The sequence below is a fragment of the Clinocottus analis genome, unplaced genomic scaffold (assembly GCF_023055335.1).
Source record: "Clinocottus analis isolate CAN_PGR_092001 unplaced genomic scaffold, fCliAna1.0.p SCAF_9, whole genome shotgun sequence".
Taxonomy (NCBI): domain Eukaryota; kingdom Metazoa; phylum Chordata; class Actinopteri; order Perciformes; family Cottidae; genus Clinocottus; species Clinocottus analis.
Window position 1 is genome coordinate 17,443,493 of NW_027176251.1, and position 17,553 is coordinate 17,461,045.

At 44.8% G+C, this 17,553-nt stretch overlaps 1 protein-coding gene across 2 annotated transcripts in view; it reads left to right on the forward strand.

Moving 5' to 3' along the window:
- Positions 1 to 17,553, forward strand: part of zfpm2a (zinc finger protein, FOG family member 2a) — a 119,598-nt gene that overhangs the window by 24,492 nt on the left and 77,553 nt on the right. For both annotated transcript variants that reach the window (XM_068569324.1, XM_068569325.1), the window contains exons 2-3: positions 7,063 to 7,221; positions 14,463 to 14,564. In XM_068569324.1, coding sequence (XP_068425425.1) covers positions 7,063 to 7,221; positions 14,463 to 14,564 — 261 coding nt within the window. The remainder of the gene's footprint in view (positions 1 to 7,062; positions 7,222 to 14,462; positions 14,565 to 17,553) is intronic.

The following is a 17,553-nucleotide window of genomic DNA, read 5'->3' on the forward strand; positions in this document are numbered from 1 at the left end:
TCAAATGCCGCTCGACGAAAAGCTAATTGTTGCAGAGGCAGCGTTCACAACGTTGCTATTTCAGCCCCCACAGACTCGCCAGCCACTGATTGTTAGAAATATTTTAATTTAAATTTTTTTCAGTCAGGTTAAACGGCGGCATCTTGTGCGGCGCTGAAGACACGGTAAAGTGCCGGGGTGTAAAACTATCTCTGGTCCTCTTCAGAGCTCGCTGCAGGAAAAGTAGTTTCCTCGTCCACTTTTAGTGCCGTCCAACAAGACTTTACTTAGTGGAGATAAAGTGAGCCAATATGAGGTGAGCGAGCCGCAGACGGAGCCTCTGCTTGTCTGCAGACGAGCCAATGGCTGAAGATGGATGCCCCCACTTAACCATGATAGCTCCCTGGAGAAGCCTCACTCAATGGCTTCATTAAAAGTGAACGTTCTGGTGGAAAAAAAGCTTGCTTATAAACCCGTAATTAAGGCTGCACATATTTTACCCGCTTTGTTTCAGCTGTCACGACCGGTGTACAGGCACATGGTTAACTTTTATTTCCTTATAAGTAGTAAAATGACACTAATAAATCACCCAGCTGGAGGAGATGTTACAGGAAAGAGTGGAGGACGCTTGAACGCAGCAGAGCGCCCGTTTTCACAAGCATTTTGAATCTGTGGCCCTACAAGAGTGACTTTTCGGGCCCGGGACGTTGCACCAGCGTTCACTTGGACGTGCGTCTGCGCAAAAGCTCCAGAGATGGGCGAGCGGAGAGTGCGGCAGGAAACCCGGCTAACTCCACAGAGAAACTGGCTGGCATCTGCTGAGGCCCTCGGGCACGCTCAGAGGTGCCTCCAGCATTTTAATGGCATAGTCAAATGCCAGCATGTTTTCATGCCGTTCCAATTCCAACTCGTTGGATAAAGAAGTGAGAGAGCGTTATTCCCCTTCAACGGTCCAGACAGAGACGCCGGGCGCAACAACACAGGACTTCCAGCGACTCTGCAGAACACGCTGGGATCCAACGTCGTGTCTGATTGGACTAAGATGCGCGACCGCGATTGTGTTTTTGTGAAACGCGAACAGAAATGGTCCTTGTTTTAGAGAGCTGACATTATTCTGCATCTGGGCAACACAATTTTTCCCCCCTAACCAATGAGTGCGTCTCCGTCTGACTGCAAGAAGCGTAAAGTAAACTTTAGTATCGAGACGCATGACGTCATCGGATTGCTTTTAGACGCCTTGTCATCTCTGCGGCGCTGCAGCCTCGCAGAACAGTGTGCACGTTCAAGAGCGTGTGTGTTTTACAAGGTTGTGAATACATTTACACCCCCCACGCCACCCTCATACCCCCACCCTCCTTTTCAACCGCAAATTTCCAGATGATCGTTCGGTACTGAGTTTTCAAGCCGTTTTGTTGACTGTTGATTGTAAGTGCCCGAATTTAGGAAGGCAGCCATTTCTAATCACGAGAATTACATTGCTTAGCAACCGGAAAATCAAGTTAAACAATGCCATCGCTTATTCTTGGTCACAGGCTGCGGGCTCTGAGAACACATCAGTCTCCACTGAAGCTGCTCCGCACTCCTCCCAGCACACACGCACACGCACACACACACACACACACACACACACACACACACACACACACACACACACACACACAAACTCACACACACAAACGCACACACACATGCACACTCGCACTCACAGACAAAATACAAACGGTAATTTACTTTTGACTTGTGCTACGGTTTTAGCTCCACATTTAGTTTGATCACAGTGTACAACTTGGAAAAAGGCTTTTATTTTTTTGTTAACATGTACGCAGTGTGAAAAAAAAAAAAAAGATGTTAGAAAGGAGAAATTCCTTTGAGGGTTCCTGTAGCATATTAAGCTATTAAGAGTTGCGCATATGGTATCTATTTCATTACAGTGATCAAGGATTAAATTAGAGGCTTGAGCCCTGTAACATATACACTAAGACTCCTCCAAGGCTGTGGGAGCCCTCTGCTTCCCAAAGGTCATTAGAGCTGAGGAGAGAGGATGGCCCCCAGTCTCTCCTCGCCTCTCTCCTCTCTCTCCCCCCTTCTCGCTCTCTCAGCCTTCCAAATCCTCCGCGCAAGACGAGACAACATTTATTTATTTTTCTTCTATTTTCACGTGTGTGTTTTATCTCCAGCTGTGGAGGTAAACACACGGCATGAACGTGCATTCTAAGCCTTTTCCCTGGCCCTCGGCTCACAGCTACCTGCAACCTGAGACAAAGTCTACACTTCCTCCCTGCAGAAGTTTGAAGGGCCCTGCAGTGTGTGTGTGTGTGTGTGTGTGTGTGTGTGTGTGTGTGTGTGTGTGTGTGTGTGTGTGTGTGTGTTTTTGCCCTGGAAGCGAGGAAGGCCCCAGTATCAGTGTTGGCACAAAAGGACCAGTCACAGGGAGCGCAGTTGGCAGAGGGTTGAGCCGTGTGGCCCTGTTGGATTTTTTTTCTTTTTCGGGCTGCATTATGCATTCATGTTTAGTCTCAGGTGCTGCGTTTTATCCCTCAGGCCAGCTTGGACACGTTTTCAATGGACCTTTTGGATGCAAAAACTGTATAGGTGGGAGCAAAAAAAAAAAAGATTTCCATGCTTATAGAGATCTGCCGCTTTGTTCTGTCAGATTCAATTACCTCACCTCTAATTAGGGAGCTATAGAGGAGGCTGGGTTTGTGATCCACGCATCGCACTGTGGAGCCCGCTGATAATGCGAGGTATCGCTATCACAGCCCGGCCACAAGCTCCACACATCGGAGGGTGTGGGGGGGGGGACGTGACCATGAAACAATACACACATATTTGTTTAGAGCTCTTTTTTGTTTCAGTTTTTTGGCCGTTTTGTACTCCAGTTTTCTCCTGTAAGATATGCTCATTCCACCACCTCTGTCCTCGTCCTCTCTCCTTCTGTGACTCATTAATCCTCTGTCCATCATATGGTCTCAGAGTATCACCCCATTTTATAGACTCAGCGGGGGCATTACCATATCCCTCTCCGGAGCTCCACTCCGCATGGCCGATCCCTATCAGACAGAGGCCACGCCACGAACAAAAGAGCCACTGTGATCAGGCCTCGCATTCAGCCACCAATGTCTCTATTAGCATTGGCTGCTCCTGGCTGCACGACTGTTTGAACAGGGAGCTGAGATTTTTACTCTCCGGTCGGCAGAGGAAGAGTCCGATGAATGCGGATGATACAGCTCGGGGCGGAGGGTGAGCAAACCCAGCCCTTTTCTCGACAAAGTGATGACCGTGAATCAACACTTGGGGGACGATGAGCATTGTGGGCCAGCGGCTAATGATGGCTTTATTTATTTATCTCATGATTACTTTCTGTGATCAAGTGATTCGTTGTTTAGATAAGTGGTTTTCAACCCTCATCCCTTGTGACACCTTAGAACGAGGCAAAGTCTCGTCATGTTATGGAAATCCGAATATACTTACATATCCAGAACTTGAAGAGGAGGAAAGAGCAAAGTTATATTTGAAACATACCATTTATGTAACAGAAACATTGAGAGTAAATATGTGTTCATAATGAATAAGCCTTTTACACTTATCATGGGACTGCCTCGGATACGGATGCATTCATACCAATATCAGGCCGATACTGCCTAAATAGCTGGATTGGTTGCTCATGAGAATGAAGCCGATCTATTCAATTAAATTCTATGAAAAGATTAGTATTAGTATTTATGTATAATATATACATTGTATACTGGAACTTGTTGCTATATTAAAAAAGGTTTACCCATAAATTGTAATTCCTGTAAACGCTTTAACAAGTTGCCTCTGTCGGAGTTATTATAATAATATATCATTCAGTCCATTTATATCTATGTATTTATTATGTGTTACATTTTGTTGTTCAAAGTTATGAAAGCAATGTTTAAGTCAAGCCTGGTGTTACCTCACATATTAAACAATAATCCCAGTCACTGCCACACACTAAGGCATATATAGCGTGATAGTGAAACACTGGGATCGGATCGGTACTCGGTATCGGACGATGTCTGTTCAGGGATGTTCAAGGTTACATCTTCATCCAAAGGTCCAGCAAAATGTTTTATTTGAGACGCTAACATTTTCTGCCGCCTCAGGGACAATTTCTTGATCAATCAATGTTCTCAATCATTTTGTTCAGAGGAGGTTTTTAGTAATGTAACTGTGTGTATGTTCGTTTGATGATGTTTTAAAAATCTTAGATTCGTGTTTCAAACTTGAAAACAGCTGCCATCAATGGTGACTTGGCTTTTCTTTTGTAAACAGTTTAGATTAAGACGCCCACATGGTGCAAAGCAGGGTTTGTATAGATGATATCACAGAGACAAGACAGATGCAATGAGTGACAAGACTACCAAAAGATTCCAAAGTTTCCAAAACACTGTGTGCTTGAATCCTTAATCCTTAATCCCCTCTCATGCCAAACTCCCCACTTTATACAGACTTAGTCTTTTTTAATGAGCGCAACAGTTTGAAGGCGGGCTTTACTCTTTTTTTTTCCGGGCGGCTCTGAAACGCCAACGCTCCGCCCGCGGTGTCATTGGCCATCTGAACTCCAGAGTGAGGCCCTGATAAGAGGGTGAGGCCGCACACATTCCATCGGGGCCCCGGTTTGTCAGCAGACCCCAATAGAAATGCACCGCGAGAGCGGCGCGCGGGTCACACGGCGAATGTGACAGGATTTTAAACAGTACACAACTAAATATAGCGGGGGGGGACGCCACTATCAGAAAATGAGTTAGGAGTGTGGTGCTGGTCGTTTAGAAAGTCATTATTCTTATCATTGCTGTCTCTGAAATAATTTCAGGTCTCTCCATGCAATGAATACTGTATAATAAACGAAACATGTGAGAATGCTCACAAACTTTGTTAATCTACGCCGTGCCCGAGAAGTAGCCATCCGACCCCCCCACCCCCCTCCTTTAATGCCTCAGACTGGGTTGGAGTGTTTCATTTTTCCATATTCAGCAAGGCCTCCGGTGTCTCTATCGCTTTGAAAAAGCTCCATTTAGTTACTATCTGCTAGAGTGGGGAAGTGAGATGCCCTTATTCCGAGTCTATTAAACCTCAATTCTATCTCATCTTATCTCCCTAATCTTTGTGTCTTATTGACCATGAAGTTTATCTTTAATCTCCCTTTACCCTTATTATCGCACGACACTGTAGGTCTATTTTCTGCGGTGCAATGGCGCTGCTGTATTTGCCGGCAACAGAGGAAGAATCGTTTAGTTGTACACACAGTTCTTATTCAGCTGTGTAATGGAATGTGTACAGAGTGTGTGTGTGTGTGTGTGTGTGTGTGTGTATGTGTGTGTGTGTGTGTGTGTGTGTGTGTGTGTGTGCGTGTGTGTGTATGTATGTGTCTATGTGTGTGTGTGTGTGTGTGTATGTATGTGTCTATGTGTGTGTGTGTGTGTGTGTGTGTATAGAAAAGCATTTCTCCTCGCATCGTCCTCAATTGCCTTGGCAGCAGCTTCTTTATTTATTTTTTTTAACGCCAGTCATACAATCTCCCCTTGATGCTGCGATATTTATCTCCCGGCATCATCTTGAGCGATGGTCGCCTCATGGAGTCACTTCACGCCTCGCTTCGCTCCTCGGCGAAATCAGCAGAAGGCACCGGATAAGATCATAAAACTGTATCCTAATTTGAAAAACGCCACTCCTTTTTTTTTTGCCTCCGCAGTGTCTATTAGTAGATCTGTGCGCTAATTCTTTTCATGTCCGGGGCTTCCTGCAGATGTGGTGCCTGCTACAAAGGGGTAATTTATAAGACTAATGAAAAGAGCAAGCCGTTTTGCGGACATCGGGGGGGTCTTTTATGAGACTCTGTGCGAGGGGAAGAAAGAGAAACAGGAGAGGCCCACTTTCTGAACTGAAATTATTGCTTTATTACTGCTGAGGGGGGCCTTGCTCGCGCCACAATAGAACAAACACGTTGGAAGGTGTCGAGAGGATAGCGGCACGCTCCGTTTGAGCTCCGGAGTGATGCACGAGAGGCTGCAAGCGAAGCGCATGTGTGACAGGCAAGACAACATCCACATCTGGCAGCGCTTTTGATTTCAGCATTCTTTTAAAAAGCGCACCTCCAGTAGATTATTGTTTTAAAAAAAAAAGATATATTAAGAAATTGATGCAGGTTATTATTTCAAAACATAAATATACTAACCTTCAACTTGTCCCCGCGATAATTCATGTGCACGCGTGTTCTGGCGGGGAGGAGAAGTACGGCGGATGCACATTATCTTAATAACATTCAAATGCCGGATGAGATGTTTTTCAGAACTAATACAATCCCAGGTAGCAGTACAGTAATTCCATCAGCGCCCTTGATTGAAGCAATAGTGGTAATATGCAAATGGTGAAGAGAGATGTACAGCTACGAGCAAAACTCCGGAATCATTTAGATTTAAAGAAATAATATTGCACAGAGGGGGGAAAACATTAATCACACGGAAAAGTGTCTCCTTTAAGATTGCACTGGTGTATTACCCGGAGGCACGGAATGTAAATGGAAAATCAACATTGTACCCTGTGATAAGGCTAACAAATTAATAAAAGTATTTTCTTTCCTCCTCCCATGCTGATGCCTGTATGAAAAGTCTGGAAGGGAACTTTTCTTCTTTTGCTTTTTCCCCTCCCTGCATTTGTGTGAGGTTTTGTTTTGCAGGTGTAGCGGATTAACATCAGCGCTCACCTTGGCTGCAAGTCAGCGTGTTTCTTCTCAATCTTGAAGGGCTTTTTCAATAGCTATAATGGAAGGACCTTTGTGCAATATTATGGCAAAATAATATTCTTTATTGACATGGCCTTATCTTTGTCTATTCCGTGTGTCTGAACATGCTTCATGTTCAGACACCGACTATATGCTCCATATAGACGGCGCAGTGCTGTGCTGCTCTTTGAGTTGCATCTCCTTTTGCGGTATCTCAACAAAAGAACCAAGTAGAAGAGAGAGCCTGAAGGATGTGATGAAACTGCTGAACATATCCCTTGTGTGTATGTGTGTGTATTTATGTGTGTGTGTGTGTGTGTGTGTGTGTGTTCCCTCAGGTCCTTTGGAGGATGGCCTGGAGGAAGAGGAGGAGGAGTGTGTCTCCGAGGAGAACGAGCTCTTGGCCAAAGACGAGTTCTCAGCGGAGGAGAACTTCTCCGCCGAGTTCGAGGCAGAGAACATGAGCTGTGAAGACATGGAGTACTTCTGCAGCAAAGGTGTGTGTGTGAGGGAGGGTGGGGGGGAGAGGGGAGGGGGATTCACTACTCGTTAATTTCTCTTTTACATGTGTGACAATGTGTTGAGCCGCCCTTCTGCCGAGCATCAAAAATAACTTAAACTCCTGCTAATGGTTTCTAACAAAAATTCCTCAACGTGCTCAAATCGGACCTGGCAGGACTTCAACGGCAACGCTTTCTCCCGCATCGCTGCCGAGAGTTGAAGCCATCCATTCTGATATTTGATTCCCAGAAAACAACTCAAGAGCAGGGGTTTGATCTGGGAGCGGGAGATGGCACCGGCACCGACGCCGGCTCTCTCTTTGTGACGGCGCCTTGCGAAAGGTGTGTGTCGCAGCGAGTGCGACGGCACTCGCCTCTTTGTGCCGCCGCTGAGGCCTTGCGAGCGCTCGGCTGCACCTGCTGCCGCTCGGAGGTCCAGCACTATGAAAGCGCCTCGGCGCCGCCAAGTGCGCACGAGCCCCCTTTGAACTCTGATTCAATTAGACTGCTTCTTTGTGTTTGTTTCATTCTCGGTCACACATTGCCATCACAGGAGCTAATTTGTGGTCTGCTCCAGGTTACAGTGTGAAGATGACAGACATGTCCCGCCTCCCTCCCCCTGTCCCACGGCTCCCCCACCCCCACCTCTTCCAACCACCACCCCCCTCCGGTCTCATGGTTTCCACTACCCCAGGTGTCCCCACACCCCCACTCTTACTGGCGCACGGATGCCATAAATTTGACTTTTTAATGAAGGGCCGATGCTTTGAATGCCTGCCTCCTCTTTCTCCTTTCAAAGGGGAAATTGTTTAGAATTATTTCTTCACACTTCTAAACTGATGTGCCTCGTGGGATTACATTATTGGAGAAAAACAAATCTTTCATGTTTCAAGGTAGGCTATGCCCTGGTAATCGTATCAATAACGCTTTCCTTTTGTTCTCCGGGAAAAGTTGAACGGCACAATTGTTCGGAAATTGCAATTACCGGCGACGCTTCGTTGGCTCTACCCTTTGTCTTCGTCGTAATGTGTCCTTACACAAACTTCAAAGTGGAACGTATGGTCTTGTAATAACCCAGTAGCTATGAAATAGATGTTGGAGTACACACTAGTGGCTACTGCTAGAAAAGGAAGGGGGAGACGAAAAAAAAGTACAACTTGTGAAAATCTTCAAAGAACCTTGTCAGAGCCGTTTGATATTTCCATTGTTTTGGTTAAAACCATGTCAGGAACTGGGACTCAAATCTCCTTTCCATGTTTATGAACAAAGTCAACACTAAATAGCAATCCCAAATGTCAAATACTACTTTTTTGGAGGGGACTGGTAATCTGTTCCTTGTCATACACAAGCCTTACTAGTCAGATTCTATTCTATTACTTTGCTATCGAAGCTTACAGAAGCTAAGTCTCCCATTGCCTCCTAAGACCTAAGTGATGTACTATCCAAATTTCTTTTCTTTTTTTTTTCCTCGTTGGCAAGTTGTGTGCGATCATCAGGTGTAGTCATTTTCCCCATGATCCCTCCCTTCATTAGATCTATTTAAAACTAATGTCGGAGTGGCTTAAATTTACCCCAGTTATGTGAAAGCGCCGTGAATTAAACAGGACGCAATCCTGGCGGCATTAAATGGTTTTAAGTGTGTTATTCCTCGACTATAGGAGGAAAAAAAAGAGAGAGCCCCCTTGATTAACTAAACCCTCTCAAATGTGATGGTGTGCGGTAATTAGCCCTGCGCGGACTTGAACGTGGGTTTTAAAGCAGCCACTCATCCCATGGCCTTTATCTTCTGCTGCTTTCCGGAGAATAAGGTCTCCCGTGTAAGGTTCCTCCACTGAGCAGTGACTCTCTGGTCTTAGCTTAGCCTTGTATCTGTGTAGTCACTCTCTGAAATGGGCTTGTCAGGGGGACCTAAAACCTCCATTAAAAGTTTCAGTCTATAATAGGTATTAAAAAGCTGTAGGAACACAAAGAGGAGTACCAATTTTCATTAACATATGAAGCACTTATTAACTTTGATCAGAGTGCGGTGAAGTAGCAAAGCCGCTTAAAGGCGCAAAGGTCAAGAAGTTGAATGCCACCAAAGACTCAGCCATTTGCCTTAGCCTTGCAGAAAAGGGACTCCCCAGATAAGTGCGTGGAGCACCTTGGCGTCCCATCTTGGTCTGAGGCTTGGGAACCTCTAAATTGGGCGATGGTTGACCCCGTAACCCGTTTAGTTAATGGTGTCATGGCCCTCAATGGTCTTTGGTGCTTTCATGGATGTGGTTTGAAAGGATGCTGGTGGTTTCGCATAAAAGCTGGTTAGCCTTAAATTTGCAACATACATGTGAAATCTCACCAATCGAGTGTAATGTTTTTTGACATACGATACATTTACCTCCAAGGCCCCTGCTTTATTATCTTGATCAGTGGTTCCCAACCTTTTCGGCCCATGACCCTCAACAGAAACTACTGTCTGCTCACTACCTTCATCACTCGTGGCATACGTCTTTAATATGTGATAAATCAGAAAATACTGTTTTCACCATGTTTTAAGAATACAAGTATTTATAAGACTATGAATGATGTATGAACAATCCCGTGTACAAACCTTCAGAATATAGACAGGAATAAAAACGGAGTTTGGTGTGTGCATGTGCTACTGAAGAAGACTGTCTCTGCACAGCTCTCAACATGGCGACGGCTTAACCGGCAACTAGCTTAGCCAGCAGCTACTAAGGTTGACATCACTCCACTATGTGTTTACAAGGCAAATAGTTGTTTAATGCTATATCAATGCTTTGCATTTGGAATTTAGTCAATGTGTGTTTAGGTTGATTATACTAATTTATTGATTATTTAATGATAATACTATTCCGGACTAAATGTCAGGGACACTCAACTGAAAGGTATACTATGCAGGAGAGAGAAGGAATTGTGTTTAATATACATGTATTAGAGGGTATTTGCCTATGTATTGAGAGCTCTTTGAGGGGGGGAAAAAGGCCCCATATCAAAAGAAATAACCTTGGCTTTTCCTCGTGATTGAAACAGGACCTAACCTCAAACAACTTCTCCTGCTCCATACAATTTCACATTTATGGAGCTCTGCTTGTGAAGAGTCCACAGGCGATTCCACAGTAAAGATTTATACTCCACTGACACCCCCGGGTCCATAATTGTAAGAAAGATACCTTTTTTATATACTGAGTGGCATCTTTTCTCTTTTTTTTACTGAAATTGTGAAATTTCACCTTGCTGCTTCACCCCGTCTTTTATTGTTGGCTATCTGTGAAGTTCAGCAGGGTGTTGCCACAAGCTGTTCCCTTTGTGCGCTCCAAGCGTTGTCTGATGACAAATGACTTCCTTAGTTAGCTCCGACGCTAGATTTACATGTCATTTCATGTATCTAATTTCCTCGATGTAAGACGCTTTTATGCGAGGTAAAACAACATGATTTTTCTGCTCAAACTGCTTGTTTTTGATGCTGTTGTGAGAGTTTATGTATCCAACTATTGTAAACATATTGCGCGCTCCTAAAGTGAAAATTAAAAAAATGATAATGTCGGCGGGAGCATTTTATCACAGTGGAAGTGAAGCATGAGAGCTGGGGAACGCACGCGCGGTGCTTAACACGGCGAACAACAAACCCACCTTGACCCGTCGAATAACCTCTCAGTGAGCAATTTGACTTGCGGCAGTCAGAGGCGTACAGTAACCAACGGAAAGTGGCAGAATTAATTATGCCACTCTTTGTGCAACACAGAGGCAATCAGAATCCCCAGCAACACGGGAGGAAGATCTCCTTGGTGCTTTCGCCACAGCTGCCGGTGCCCAGAGTGGCAAATGTGGAATTTTAATGCACAGTCGATGCTGGAGAATATGGGGAAATGCTAATTTGCAGCGCGATAAGATGAATCGCGTCATCCCTTTAGCCCCATTTGACTCAGTGGAGGAAATTAATCATTAATGTTTGTTAAGTATGACAATCTAACTGGGCCAGATCTACATGCTCAGAGACTGAGGCAGAGCGAGATAAAGACCCGGGCTGCAGACAGGGAGGAAAACTGCCAGATTCTGTAATGATGGGAATTTATTGGCATTTAAAGAGACAGTGGCAAGGCATTTCACTAATAGCCTCCCTCCATTGGAGTGCCTCTGCCTGCCACAAATTGCACACAATCCAAACCTATTTTTCAGATAGCAGGGAAGTCTTACAGCTATGCTTGACTTTGGTGAATAAGGTTGCTTCCTGGATGGACTTTATCTGTTGCAGCGTAATCTGCATCAACAAGCAAATATGCAATATCAACAGACTAGCACTACCACTGGTGATGGTGGGTGTGAGCGAGCACCCCCTCCCCCACCTCGCCTCCTCTCCCCCCATCCTCGTAAAATTACATTCTGAAAATCACTGCCGAGCTCAAACACTACTAAGATTGGGATGGGTTTAGGAAAGTGGCAGCGGGTTAGTAACACATAGAAAACTGTGCAATCTCATATGAAGACTTAAAAAATACTTATACTCCATTTTGCAGGAATTGCGACCTGTCTCTGGACTCAGTGGTCAGGATTAGAGTGCTCTGAGCTCCTTAAAGTCACACGCGAGAGATTGACATTTTCAAGGGCTTCCTTGGCAGAGACAATGCTAAAAAGGGGGGAGGAAAAAGCCAATATGACTTTGTTGCTACCTTGCTCCAGGAATTGTTTGTGTAAATCGCCTATAAGCTTATTGACCCGGACGCGCAGCGCGCTGCGTGCCACTGTGATTTGGCTAGAGAGCTGTCCTTTGATAGAGCGGCGATAGGGCTGATTTTAACAGCTCACTGGCTCCTCTTGCATGCCCGCCAACCCTTTGCCCAGCAGGCTGCCCCCCCCCCCCCCGCCCCTCCCCCCATCCCTTCTGTTTCATTCAGCCTTCTCTCACTCAACCTTAAGTATCTCCATTTGATTGCGCAAGGAAAAGGAGCCTAAGCCAGATGTAAATTATGATCCAGGTGATAATGTAGAGGATGATCATTGACAATCTGTCTCCCTTGATAAGACGGCAGAGGGTTTCAATTCAAATGATGAAACAAGGCCGAATCTCTATTACTTACCGTGGACCTCTGCAAATGAAATGGAGCACCTCAATCAATCTGTTTCTCTGTCAGAAAGGTCAGATCTCCTACGTCGTTTAGAAAACCATTAAAAAAAATGAGTTTCCACATTCCATCCGTATTGCAAGTTTTATCAAACCGTGCTGTAAGCAAAAGGAGTGCTGCTCCAGCACTTCTTCCTCTGCCGTGTGACATTTGTGCAGGAAAACTTCATCAAAGCCCTGTGACATTGTTCCCTGTGAGGTTGCCGAGGCGATTGTGTTTAAAATGCACTGCAAACTGTGCTAGATAGAAGGCAGAAAATCCTTAATCACTGCTTAATTAAGGAATCATCTTGTAGCTTCATTTCCCGGGCTGTAATTAAACACTTCCAATACGTTTCGTTACAGGGCTTAACATGTTCGCCTGAGATCAAGGTAGTGCCTTTAATGTTATCTCGGCAGCTTTTTTTTCTTATTTTTTTTTTTTTTTAACTCCGCTCCATTGGAAGGAACTGTTGATATGCGCCTTTGTTATCCTCATCATAATATGAGCCTGGTATGCTAGAGAGGTTCTCTGGGCCTAACAATAAATAATGGGGGAATTTAGTTGAGGCTTCCTGATAATGTACTGGGGAAAGGGAATGAGGCGGGGAGAGGGGGGCGATCGCCAGCCCAAGCAGACACTTGCATAAGCAAAACTGGGTCATAATGACCTCATGTACTGTAAGTAGGACATTTTCTGCACACTTCCCTTCAGTATAATTTTTTTTTCCCCCTTCGTATACGTCTCCTCTTTCAGCGTGAGGCAGAAAGCTGACATCCTTTTGGCAATGTTTGCTACCTTCTTTGAAGTGAGCCATGTCCAAAAAAGAAGCTAAACAAGCAGTGTTTGTGTGTGTGTGCGTGTGTGTGTGTGCGTGTGTGTGTGTGTGTGATCTGGAGATTAACCTAACTGAGGACGGATGGCGATGGAGTGAAGTAGTGTGTCCTGTGGCAGTTGTCACTGAAAGTGTGATAACTAACACTCTGAAATGCTTTTTGGAAGCTGGAGGGGGTGATCAGATACAAATATAGTAAACAACATATATGGATGCCCCATCACATTTAGTAGGAGTTTTATGATATGCACATGCTGTACGAGCTAAATCATTACAATCTATTGTCCTTGTCATATTGACATTTAAATCTACAGTCTACACTTTTTTTCTCTCGTTGTCGAGTGTGTCAAGTGTAGTAATCCATTGTAGTAATCCAGGCCTGTCCTTGACCGTTCACTATTGGGGGGGTTGAAACATCAAAGGGAAGAAAACGATATGGTGACAAAAGTGGGAGAAGTGTTCCTCCACAAACTATCAACCACCGCTACGCGCCTCGAGCAGATTTGCTCTCACTCGGCCGAGTTTGGAGAGACGACCACTGTGTCAGCCACAGTGGATTTAACCGGAGCACCGCACCAGGGGGTTCACCTACTGAGCCCTGATTTATGTGCCCATAAACTTTGAGTACAAACTGTGCTTACTGTAGACATGCAAAAAAAGATTTTGGTTTTTTTTGTGTACAGTGAGTGCATCTTAGACTGCCCCAGTCAGTGTTGCTCGCTGCACACTTGGGAGGCGGAGTCTGTATAACAAGGTCTTTTAGCGCTTACATCCTGGAGAGAGATACCCAAATATCCCTTAGCGTGGTCTGTGTGAGCCCCGAAACTGTAAATCAGCCCTACATCCTATAAACACACATTCTCGCTCGCTCCACAATAGATCAAACGGTAATAAATAGCCACCTCTCTCCCACACATTGCTTTCCTTCCTGTTCCACGGGGCTTCCTCCTGTTCCTGCAAGCACACATGGGAGTTCCTTTTTACATAAAAGTATGCAGCTGGACCTGGTGATCTCACTGCAAAACAGACATATAACAAACTATATATACGCAGGCGCACACCAGGACAAAGGCTCACATGACTTCAGATTGTGACACTTAAATATTAGAGGAAAGGGTTATAAAACAAAATGATGGGGATAAAATCAAAAGTCCTAAACACTTTGTAAGGGCAGCGCAGTCTATAATGCAGTGCTTCAGTTAACTAGGAGTCAGAGCATTAGATTTGGATTGAGTGCTTCTACCACTTTGTCTTGTGTGCCTTTTATGACTTCATAAGATTTTTCTTTTTCTGCCCTGCAGGAGAAGAAGATGGCAACCGAGAAGCAGGAGAGTCGGAGATGGATGGGCAGGGCGAGAAGACCAGGCATAACACCGTGGGACCCGATGACTGGGATGGTCCAAGTAAGAGAAGTCTTTATATCACTTTCCTAGAGAGTCACTTTGGGCTTATTTCCAGGGGGTCGTGTACAGTGGGCCTATTCAATATTAGACGCTTAGAGCAACGGAAGCATTACGAGGAAGAAAGTCAGCTGAGGGCGGGAGAAGCTTGTGGTGGCTGGGATATATAAACACAGGACTTTGACCAAAGGGACCGGCATTCATGCATTCTACGTCAGTGAGTCATGTGACATGATGACTAAGTTACCGTAACCCAAACACAATGTTAACTATGTGTTACAATGTTAAACACGCTTTACAACATTAGCTACAGATGCGCGATAACCACGTGTTACAACCGTGTTACAACCGTGTTTTACAACCGCCTGTTACAACCATGTTTTACAACCACGTGTTACAACCGTGTGCTACAACCACGTGTTACCACATTAACTTAGGCTGCTTCTGCCTATGACAGAGTATGACAAGTAGGTATAGGTGAGATAACTTTGAACAGTAGTGACCAATTTGCTATGCATGGTGCCTAGTTTGAGGTAAAGTGCAGTATTGATTTGGGCATTGAACAGTAAATGCCTATTCAATACCTAAAGTGTCCATAAATGAGCATTTATGGACATTTCTGGTTGAAAAGTAAAAAAAGCATTATGTCCTCCATAGCAACCATCGATGGACGAGTGAGTCAGTAGTCTGCAGGCCACATAGCAAGCCACTTTAACTGAATGCCCACCCACCATTTAGTTAACAGTTCAATAAATTAACAAAACAAATTTCGCTCAAAAGACAGATGTAGCGTTTCTGAAGAGTTTACAACACTTTTCTCTTTCGTTTGTATCTTGTGTTGCCCTTTTACTAAAAGAAACTTCATCAAAGTGATGGATAATACATTGAACAAGATAGTTTCACAGCAATTACTGCTCAGCAAAAGCCTGCACCCACACTGCTGAACACACAAAATAGGATTCCGTTTAATGCATAAAATGACCTCAAGAATTTATTGCAGGTACATGCGTTTGTAAAAAGAAAAAAAAAGAAAAGAGAGAGAAAAGCGGGGGAGAAAATAAGGGAGAGAGAGGGATAAAAAAGTGGATTTGGGCAAGTTGTGCTTGCTGGCTCGGAGCCCCCCGGGGTGTGTATTTTATACTGACAGTGAATCAGTGTTATCGCACCTATCAGATAATGCATTTATCATTAAATTTCACATTTGCATTTAAATCTGGGGAAGGAAATGAGCATTGCTGGCTAAAGATAAGAACGCTAGGACGACAGTAATAAACCATCACTGTGATCAGTCAGGGGACAGGGCTGAGGGGGTCAGCTCTAAACTATGGGGGCCGTGACAAAAAGAAGGCATCACATGCGGAAAAAAGGGGCCCTTTTGGGAGAGAAAACGCTGAGCTTAAAAACGACGCTTTGAAAAAAAAGAGGGATGGATGTAGCATGACTCGATGTATGACTGACTGTAATTATCCTCCACCCTTCTACTTAGCCATCAGAATGAGAATTAGAGGCTCAGAAACACACTGCTGGACAGGCGGCGGAGGGCGAGAGTTTGTACGGGAGTGAAGTGTCTCTCGCTCACACAGCTAGCGAGGACGGCTGAACTGCCGAGGAGGCGATGTGAGACATGGTGCCCATTTCATGTTTTACTAAACCACAGCCTGAGTGGTTCAGAGTTATCGAGTGGCATCCAGTTTAAAGACTCCAGCGCCGTGTCCTTATCTCCGAGCTGAAAAATGGGCAACTGAGCACATGGCTGCATCCAAGTTAAAGAAACACGGTAATATATATCCGTGTGCAATCAAGCCGAGTTGGTCAAAGGAAAAGCACACGAATTCTGTTCGTAATCAACATGTAACCACGGATGTAACCCTGTCGACATTTCAATGATGTGATGATTTTCACCGAGGCACTTGCGCTCCCCCCTCCTCCCTTCACTCTGTTTTCTCAATGGGCAGTGTAGAGTGGGCAGAAATTAATCTTGGTGCATAATAATGCCATTCACTCTCCCATCATGGCGGCCATGAAAGGTCATTTCCCTTTTTAATTTTTCCCATTGTGCCGGAAAAGTCAGATGGGCATGTTGTAATTTGAATAAAGAGAGGGGGGAATCAGACAATCAGATAGGGACATTTGAAATGACATGACTTCCTGTTCAGAGCGATTAAAAGCAAATTTATTTAGTTTGAGACTGTCTCCCCTTTAATCTCTTTGTAAATGCTCAGATAGTTCCGCATTCAAAAGTTCTTTGTTATTCTTTGGCTTAAGTTTAAGCAGGTGTGATTACCATCTCCGACAGATAATTTTTAATCACTGTGCCTGTGCATCTGAATAGGATGTGTAATGGCCGTTACATGAAAAAAAATAAAAAAGGGGGAAGTGAAGCCTTTTAATGAGGTGGGCTAACTCGGAACATGCCCACCTGCTTTGGTGATTCTATTCAAGCACCTCCACGCCATTTTCCCTTTTGCTGAGTAACAACAAAAGCCTTTACAATCTACATCCTTTAATTGAACTTTTTTTTTCTTCTACGTCTTCTTTCTTGTCCCAGCATTTCATCTCCACTTCCGTAACTCATGTCAAGTGCTGTCCGCGATTGCCCCGTGTTCTCCGATTGTCTCTCTGTAACGGCAGAGAAGCGAACAGAATGACTCACTATTAATCTGATATAGCTGCTGCGCAGAGTGCTGGGTCTCTGATGTGGAACACCCAGCCAGTTCCCTTTTCTCTTCCCCTCGTCGCTCTACAAGTATGTCCTTAAGCAAATCTGCGCACTGATCTTCTGTCTCGTGTTCATTTCTCGTCACGGGCGCTTCGCAATCAGCCGCTGATTTGGGCGATAGCGCGTCATGCTATTCTATTCATTTTTCACGGACTGCCGCTGATAGGAATCTGACTCTGTCTCTCTCGTTCTCTCCCACCCGCTCTCCTCCAGGCTAATTGGGAGTGGTGTCTGTTAGCTAGCTAACTCCGCTAATGAACTTGTTCTCAGCCT